This window comes from Netta rufina (genome assembly GCF_964035555.1).
Source record: "Netta rufina genome assembly, chromosome: 18".
NCBI lineage: Eukaryota > Metazoa > Chordata > Aves > Anseriformes > Anatidae > Netta > Netta rufina.
The window spans coordinates 13,776,242-13,785,718 of NC_140142.1; the positions used below are offsets into that span (position 1 = coordinate 13,776,242).

The 9,477-nt window shown below is 52.7% G+C and overlaps 1 protein-coding gene across 1 annotated transcript; it reads right to left on the reverse strand.

Annotated features, from left to right (window-relative positions):
- Nucleotides 1-537: 537 nt before the first annotated feature.
- LOC311216553 (olfactory receptor 14J1-like) lies at nucleotides 538-1,452 on the reverse strand (the record flags this gene model as incomplete). The annotated part of the gene is made up of 1 exon (XM_084298079.1): nucleotides 538-1,452. One exon carries the CDS (start codon nucleotides 1,450-1,452, stop codon nucleotides 538-540), a length of 915 nt encoding a protein of 304 aa, XP_084154205.1.
- Between the last annotated feature and the right edge of the window lie 8,025 nt (nucleotides 1,453-9,477).

Below are 9,477 nucleotides of genomic sequence, written 5' to 3' on the forward strand. Positions count from 1 at the left end.
CGGTGTTCAGCCACGTCCTGGGAAGCAGGGCCTCAAACGCGTAGTGGTTGTTCAGGAGGAACAGCCCCCTCCCCCACGAGAGCCCCCCCTTTTATTGCTGAGTGTGACATCAGGTGTTATGGAATATCCCTTTGGTTGGTTTAGGTCAGCTGCCCCGGCAATGTCCCCTCCCCATCATTTGCCCACCCCCAGCCTGCTGGCTCTTGGGGGCTTGGAAGGAGTACTGATGCTGTGCCAGCACTATGCAGCAATAGACACAACACTGGAGTGATATCAGTGCTGTTCCAGCTACAAGTGCAGAGCACAGCACTGTGCGGGCTGCTGCAGGGAAAAGGTGACTCCAGCTCAGACAGACCCAACACAAATATATATATATAATAATTAGGGGGTAGGAAACTAAGAATATTCAGAATATTCAGGTATAACTTCAGAAGACACTATAAAGGGAAAATAATACAAAAGATTATCTTAATAGATTTATTTATTTTTTAAAGACACTTGTTAGGATTGTGGTCCCATTATAAATGATAAAGAGGCCTATATCCAGGGTTTCCTCAAGGCTTCCTTGAGCTCCTGGTTCCTCATGCTGTAGATGACGGGGTTCACTGCTGGAGGCACCACCGAGTACAGAAATGACACCACCAGGTCAAGGGATGGCGAAGAGATTGAGTTGGGCATCAGGTAGGCAAACACGGCAGTGCTGACAAACAGGGAGACCACAGCCAGGTGAGGGAGGCACGTGGAAAAGGCTTTGTGACGGCCCTGCTCAGAGGGCATCCTCAGCACTGTCCTGAAGACCTGCACATAGGACAGAGCAATGAAAACAAAACAAACAAATGCTAAAGAAAAACTAAACACGAGTGCCCCAACTTCCCTCAGGTAGGCATCTGAGCAGGAGAGCTTGAGGATCTGGGGGATCTCACAGAAGAACTGGTCCACAGCATTACCATGGCAAAGGGGCAGGGAAAATGTAGTGGCCGTGTGCAGGACACCATTGAGAAAGCCACTGGCCCAGGCAGCTGCTGCCATCTGGGCACAAGCTCTGCTGCCCAGGAGGCTCCCATAGTGCAGGGGCTTGCAAATGGCAACGTAGCGGTCGTAGGCCATGACGGTGAGAAGGGAATACTCTGCTCCAACCAAGAAGAATAAAAAGAAGACCTGTGCAGCACAGCCTTGATAGGAGATGATCCTGGTGTCCAAGAGGGCATTGGCCATGGCTTTGGGCAGAGTGATGGAGATGGATCCCAGGTCAAGAAGGGCAAGGTTGAGGAGGAAGAGGTACATGGGGGTGTGGAGGTGGTGGTCACAGGCTACGGCAGTGAGGATGAGGCCGTTGCCCAGGAGGGCAGCCAGGTAGATGCCCAGGAAGAGCGCGAAGTGCAGGAGCTGCAGCTCCCGCGTGTCTGCGAATGGCAGCAGGAGGAACTCACTCACAGTGCTGCTGTTGGGCATTTGCTGGTTCTGTAGACATTTGTCTGCTGAAGAGGAGAAGACAGAACAAATTTACAACAAACTTCTCTGAGGAAAACCTACTGCAAGCCTTAAAGCACCAGTCCACCTGTGCCTCTCACTTTGCAGAGAACCTCTCTGCAGCTCTCTTGCTTGGGATCTGGCTGTTGCTGGATGAGAGTGGCACTGGGAGCACGGGCTGCTGTGGGCTGTAGATGAGTCCTTCCTGCTGTGCAGCAGTAGGGAAGCAGGAACATGGGGGAAATTCAAATTCAGTCCACTTGTTAGGTCAATGAGATTTGCAGTGTTGTTGGAAACAACTCATCTGTGTGCAGAGTTCAAGAAACCATTACCCACTACTCTTGGTCTAAGCTGCCCTGTATCTCCCGTCTTTGAGATGCAGGACCATCCCACTCCGTTTTTTCCCTGAGAAGAAACTGGAGAAAGCTGAGAACCCCAAGTCCAAGTGCAGCTGGATAGAAAACTCACCTTGTCTCTGGGGGACTGAGCAGGACCTCAGCTCTTCCTGGTTTCCTTCACACTATGCTGCCCACAGACAGCCATCCAGCAGCATGGACAGGGCCTTAGCACATAGGTGTTGTGTTCTTGGGGCACCTGGATAAAGCAACGATGCCGCTAGAGAGCTGCATGCTTCTGGAAAGCAGCCTCCAACCCAGGAGGATGCCCCATGAACAGAGCTGGATTTCCACAAGCTGGGGTGTCCCAGCATCCCAGCTGCACCCCTGCAGTGTCTGGAGGAGTCTTGGCCACTCTGCTCCTGGCTGTCCAGGGTCAGCTGGCTTAGGGCACTCCAAGGGATTTCTGCCAGACTTCCTCACCTCACAGTGCAACCCAGCAGGACTCTCAAAGCCTACTGCATTGCCCACTGCCCTCCCAGAAACAAGACCCAGCAGCAGACCCTTCCAGGACCTGCAGCTGCATGGACCCACAGCCAGACACTTACCTTGTCAAGGGCTGTGCACATTTCTCCTGCAGGCAGCTTTCAGCATCCTCCCACTCCCAACTGCCTCCAAGCCCTCTCTCCTTCTCTCCTCTCCCCGTGCCAGCTGTGGTCAGAGCCTCCAGCCCTGCTGCGCTGTGTAGAGGAGCTGCTCCTGGGCAGAATTGTCTCTCTGCACCACGGCCCTCTTGTCAGGAGCTCTCTCCGTCCCAGGAGCCCGGCCCAGCTCAGCAGCACAGGCCCAGCCCAAGGCATTGGAATCACCCCTCTGGGGGCCTTGGTGATGAGCCCACAAACCTTAGACACTGAGAGACAATTGAAGACATCTCTCCAGAAGTCCAAGTCAGATGCAAGTTTCCTGCAGTGTCCCCCTGAGGGCCAGCACTGACACAGCCTCCCTTGGAGCTCATTAGAGCAGAACACTGGAGGCACTGAGGACAAGGAGACAAAGGCAGTGTGAAGGTGACACTGATGTGTGGACAAACTGGATGTGTTTCACCAAGCACGAGGGCCAGGCCTTGACCTCCAGCCTCTGGGAAGGGAGATCCTTTCCCTTTCCACCTTGCTTCGGGCTCTTCCTGGGGCAGTAGGAGATGGGGATGTGCAGGAGAATGGTACGACCCCTGCCTGGTTCATCAGGGGGAATGAGGAGGCCCTGGTACTTTAGCAGTGAGCTGTCTCTTCATAGGCCTCAGTGACAGAGACAACAACTGCAGGCATGAACACAAAGATCTCACTTTGTTGGGACTTTCAGCTTTGCCTATGTCCTTGCTTCTCTGATGACCAGAGTTATCTTAGCGTCTTCCAGACCTGCACCTCTTTCCCTGTTGCATGTAGACTGGGAAACTGGGTCCCAGTCTGCCCTGATGTGTGGGGTTACTCTTCCTCTGGTGTAGGACAAAGCTCTTCTCATTGTAAATGTCATGAGATTTCTGTTGGAAAAATTCTGCAGTTTCTCAAGCTCCCCCCGCACGGATGCTCCATTCTGTCAGCTATTAATGTCTGCAGGCAGATGGTCCAACTTTCGTGTGATTGTGCTAACTCTGACAAGACAGCAGCATCAGGAGTTGCAGGAAAGTTTGGATAACACAAGAGTAACCAGTTGAATGGAATTGCTGCACAGAGTCACAGAACGGCAGGGGATGGAAGGCTGCCAGGTTCCACCGCTTCCCTGCTTCCTTCTCATGCATGCAGTCAGTTTGTCTGGAGCTGTGTCCTGAATGTTCTGGGGTTGTGCAGCTCAAAATTATAAAGACCAAAGCCCAGCTAGCGCTAAATCTGTCTATTACTGTCAAAGACAATCAAAAACTGTTTATATAAATACTTTAAATAAAGGAGGATTAAGGAGAATCATCATCATTTATTAGATGTTGGGAAAATCTGGTGTTGATCTGGAGATAAGGTAGAGGCTGAGGTACTTATGCAGGCCCATGAAGACCCATACTGGGGCCTTCTTTCTGTTGGGGTCCTCCTGGCTATGGAGGCAGAGGGGATCCTACTGTCAGCATGCCATGCAGGTGCCTTCTGCTGGCCTAGCAGGGCCACTGGCAGATGTCAGCCCAAAAGTCCAGATCCCAGGGAGAACTCAAGGGTGACCTGCCAGCTACAGGCAGAAGTGACCTCACAGTCCCTTTCTGTAACACGTTCCTGCTGCTGCCCTATCCACTGCAGAGGCAGAAGTGAACTCACATTCCCTTTCTGTGACACATTCCTCTTGCTGCCCTATGAACCACAGAGACAGAAGTGACCTCACAGTCCCTGCCACAGTCACATTCCTCCTGCTCGGGCAGGAGATCCTGAAGCAGAACTGACCTCTCTCTAGCCCCTTAGGCGCCTTATTTTCAGTGGCCCCAAGCCCTGCCTGCCCTCCTCCTGCCACGCTCCATCAGGCGGCTGCAGCAGAGGGGACCCACAGCCAGCCCCTGGCTGGGCTCTGCCACCCGCCTCTCCAGTGCCATCCCTGCTGCCTTGGGGTGCTCTGTGAGGTGCTGGGTGACCTCACAAGGCCTGCTGGCCAGCACATCTCCTGCGAGGCAACCAGGCCGTACAGCGGCAGGGACCTCACCACGGCCCTCCCATTCCCCTCTCCTCCCCTCATCCCCGGCCTTGTCTCTGCTGGCAGGAGCAGCCTTGGGACGGGCTTCCTGGCCTCCCCTCGATACCAAGATCAAAGGTAAAATGGTCTCTTCCTTGACAGAACAATGGCATCAAATTTGAAAAGCTTCGTTAACAGATAGGTGAAACCTTTACTAGGTTTTGTTAGAGAGAAGGAAGTTTAGAAATTTTCATCCCTCATGTTACTTTAGTCACTAATTAGTCAGATTTATCTATAAGAGCCTACAGACTTTTATCTCAGAATGAGGGCAAGGTGACCCAGGCCTAGAGCACGTGTCAGAAGATTAGGTGAGGAACTCATGCTATGCTTATATCCTTGGATGTGTAACCAACTAAGCTTTGTATGCATGCCTGATATGAAAGAATAAGAGAAGAAAGATTTCAATGACTTGAGCATGGACAAGAACTGGATTCAACTAATGAACATAGTGAGGAAGACTACCGATGACCACCAGAGACCCCTGAGAGACAATGGAAACAAATGTGCATGTGTCAGCGACACTTACTGATTTTCATGAGTTACAGGAAGTAGTATGAATATATTTTGGGGAAATCTGATTAACATGTATGTTTTGCTTGTATATAACCCCTATAGCTCAAACACTTCTGTAAGCACTGGAGTGATCCCCTGTGTGTCCAGCACCTCCGTAAAAGAATGCCTGTTTTCTAAAACTCCAAATTGAGTCTTAGAGAGTTACTTTGACTGGCTTTACAGTATCACCCTCGCCTCCTGCCAGCTGCTGCCCACTCAGGCTCCTCGAACAAACGTGGCCCCGCACCAACAGCACTGCTCATGCTGCCTTTGCTGCCTCACCCTGTCCCCTCCGACTCCTTGTCTCTGCCGGGCCCCACATTCCACACCCAAACACATCCCTTTGCTGTTGTCACCCTCTCCTCTGCCCAGCGCGATGGCAGAACCAGGGCAGGACATGGTAGAGTTAGGCCCTGTAGCGCCCATGCAGAGTGCTTGTGGCAAAGTGGGAGCTGAGATTGGGTTCTGTGGTGCAGAGGAGGCCCCATGCAGAAAAGATGAGGTTAAACAACAACTTCTTGAGGGGGGGGGGGGGGGGCGTCTATCATGGTTTGGCATGGGAGGCTTCTGGCCACGAAGGGGCAAGGGATACGTTGACACAACTTCTCTGGGCAACCTGTTCCATTGACCATCACCCCCAAAGGAAAGAATGTCTTCCTTATACCTAATTTTAAAGCACCCTCTTTTAGGCCCCCTTTAGGTACTGGAAGGCTCCTATAGGGTCTCTCCAGGCTGAAGAGAACCAACTTTCTCAGCCAGTCTTCACTGAAAAGATGCCCCAGCCTCTCTATCATGTTTTTGGCCTCTTCTAGACTACTTCTAATACTTCCATGTCCTTCTAGAGTTTAGGGCCCCAGAGCTGAATGCAGTACTGAAAAGCAGAGCTGAGGGAGAGAATCAACTCTGTCAACCTTTGGACCAAACTTGATTGATGCAGCCCAGAATACAGTTGCTTTCTGGGCTGCAAACTCACATTGTCGGCACATGTTGAGCCTTTCATCCACCAGCACCCCAGGTCCTTCTCCTCAGAGCTGCTCTCTATCCATTCACACTGGGCTGTTCAGAGACACGAGTCCCTGCCTTACACACACACAGGCAGTGCACTGCAGCACTTGCAGGGTCCCTCTGGCTCCTGCAGCTACTGCCAGAGGCTGGGAGGCACCTCAGCCCTGTGCTGCGTGCATCGCCCCGCTCTGTCCTCCTCTGAGATGCCCCACAGCATGAGGAATGGGCACAGGGACCTTGAGGGTTCAAGGAAACACATTGCAGAGCTGCATTCAGGTCTCGCACTTTGGACTAGACGGTCTCTGAAGGTGCCTTCCACCTGGACTATTCTCTGCTATTCAGGCAGATGCCCCGTGGTTGTTACTCTCAGGATGAAGGGACCTAAAGACACTCTGCCCCACTAGCCTTCATGACACCCCTAGGGATAGCTGATGGCCTTTGTGCTTGCTCTTGTTCCTCTCTCCATGTGTGCACGATGTGCCTGCAGGTAGCAGCAGCTGCAAAGGGTTTCTGTTCCTGTGTCTGTGCTGCACCTGGACAGGCCCTGCTCTTCTCCCAGAACATCCTATGTCCCAGGGAGCCTTTGGGACTCTCGTTGAGCATGTTCTGATGTGACAGCAACTCTGAAAGATGACGTGAGCCTTCAGGCATGGCCCTTTTAGGAGGGAAATGCTGTTCTGGAGGCCAGCTGTGTCACTCATGTGCCCACTGCCTGTCCCTGCCTGCAGTCCCAGCATAGCCTCACAGCAGCACTGGCACCAAGCTACAGGAGCAGTCAAGCCTTAAACTGCCAACAGGGCTCAGCAGGAGAGGGTGGCAGTGGCAGGAGAGCAGCTCTGCATGGACCCAGGTGCTCCCAGGCTGGACTGCCACGACTCTTTTCCCCTCCACCTCTGTACACAGGCACTGCCTCTGCAGCCACAGAAAATGTCTCAGAGGAAGGATATAAGACATAAAGTCACTTTAATTGGTTTAAATACTCAGCAAAATGAAGAATTATATTTCTTTGTGGAAAATATTTGATACAATAAATTAAAAAAAAAAAAAAAAGAACACCAATAACAACACAAGAACATAATACCCACTGGCTTCGCCTATCATGATTTACATTACGAGTGATTTACAGAAGAAGGCAGGCAATATATTGCTGAAGAAAAACACCCAGTCATCACTTTCCACATGGCAACCTTGATCTCCTTGTTCCTCATGCTGTAGATGAAGGGGTTCACTACTGGAGGCACCACCAAGTACAGAAATGCCAGAACAACATCCAGGGAAGAGTAGGAAATTGATGGGGGCTTCAGGTGGGCAAAGATAACTGTGCTGAGAAAGAGGGAGACCACAGCCAGGTGAGGGAGGCATGTGGAAAAGGCTTTGTGCTGGCCCTGCTCAGAGGGCATCCTCAGCACAGCCCTGAAGATCTGCACATAGGACACCACAATGAAAACAAAACAACCCCCAAATAGAAAAGCAGTAACCATAGTAAGTTGAACTTCCCTTAGGTAGGAGTCTGAGCAGGAGAGACTGAGGATCTGGGGGATTTCACAGAAGAACTGGTTGAGGGTATTGCCATTGCAGAGGGGCAGTGAAAATGTATTGGCAATGTGCAGCACAGCTTGGAGAAAGCCACTGCCCCAGGCAGCTGCTGCCATTTGGGCATAAGCTCTGTTTCCCAGGAGACTTCCGTAGTGCAGGGGCTGGCAGATGGTGATGTAGCGGTCGTAGGCCATGATGATGAGAAGAGATAATTCTGATGAAATCAAAAAGACTAGCAAAAAGAGCTGTGCAGCACATCCTGTGTAGGAAATTACCCTGGCATCCCAGAGGGCATTGGCAATGGCTTTGGGAACAGTGGTGGAGATGGAGCCCAGATCAAGGAGGGTGAGGTTGAGGAGGAAGAAGTACATGGGGGTGTGCAGGCGGTGGTCACAGGCTACGGCGGTGAGGATGAGGCCGTTGCCCAGGAGGGCAGCCGGGTAGATGCCCAGGAAGTGTGCGAAGTGCAGGAGCTACAGCTCCCGCTTGTCTGCAAATGCCAGCAGGAGGAACTCGCTAACAGAGCTGCTGTTGGGCATTTGTTCGTTCTGGGCATGGGGTCCTGCAAATGCCAGGAAGAGGAACTCAGTTATGGAGCTGCTGTTACACATTTCTTGCCTTTGAACAAGGGAGCTTGTCCTAATGAAGCAAAGGCTGTGCAAAATGTAAGGACTTTTCTGACCAAAATACTTTGCACATCTCAACAACCACCACACAAACAACATACTGCCTCATTCATTTCAGGAAGAGCTTTCATCAGCTCCTTGTCTTTTCTCTGCTTGGTGTTCTGAGGGTGCCACAAGAAGCAGGGGGCTGTGCTGTGTGCTCTGCAGCAGTCAGTCCTGGTCTACAGCAACAGGAAAAAGGGAACCCTGAGTGATCTGAGAAGTCCATAGGCCAGGGTCATGTCCCTGTCAGCAGGACATGAGGAGAAGGTCAAATAATTCCCTAAGAAACAACAAAGGTGATGCCAGTAATGTCTGTATGCTGAGGTGTGTGAGGTGCCTCAGAGCAGCAGCAATGCTCAAGGAGCCTTAGTCTCTACTAGAGATGCTCCTACTCCATTACCATCCTTCTGCCTCAGCACATGGGCAGGAAAATGAAGCAGATTCTAAAAAGTGCACTGCCTTCAGGTAGCTCTTGCCGGGCAGTTCTGCAGTGCAGTGCCCTGGGGAGGTGTGTGGCTGTGAGCAGCCTGCCCCAGGCAGCAGGCTCTGAGCAGCAGCAGGACCCTGCCCTGCCCTGCAGTACCAGGGGGGCTCCTTCCACCCGCAGCTTCTCCCCGCAGCCCCTGGGCAGCTCCCCGGGCAGGCTGAGTGCTGAGCCTGACAGGTAGCAGAGGCCCTGCCTTGGCACACAGCCCCTGGGGCACAGCAGGGACCCTGCTCTGCACCACAGCCCTGGCCACCCCCGCCTGAACCCCCGGCTGCACAGCCTGCAGCCGCGCCCAAGAGGAGGGAGCCCTCGGGCCCTGCACACTGACCCTGCAGCACGCAAGCCCTGCATGCCCTTCAACACTGAGCGTCCTCCTGACAGCTCCCATCAGCTGAGGGCTGGGCTAGCTCCAGGGTGTGCAGCGGCATTGCCCTGCACCCAGAGACTTACCATGGGGAGGTGGCTGGCAAGATTTCTCCCTCTGCCAGCTCTCCCCTGCCTTCCCCCTGCCCAGGCTGCCCTGAACCTCTCTCCCCCTTCTCTCCTCTCCCCATGCCAGCTGCACGCAGTGCCCCCAGCAATGCTGTGCCTGACAGAGGGGCGTTTTTTGGTTGGCTTAAGCAGCTTCTCAAGTAGTCCAAGTCTGATGCAAACTCCAAAGCCTCTCACAGTGTTAACGGTCCCACTGAGGGACATTACTGTCAAGGCCTCCCCGTGGACTTGT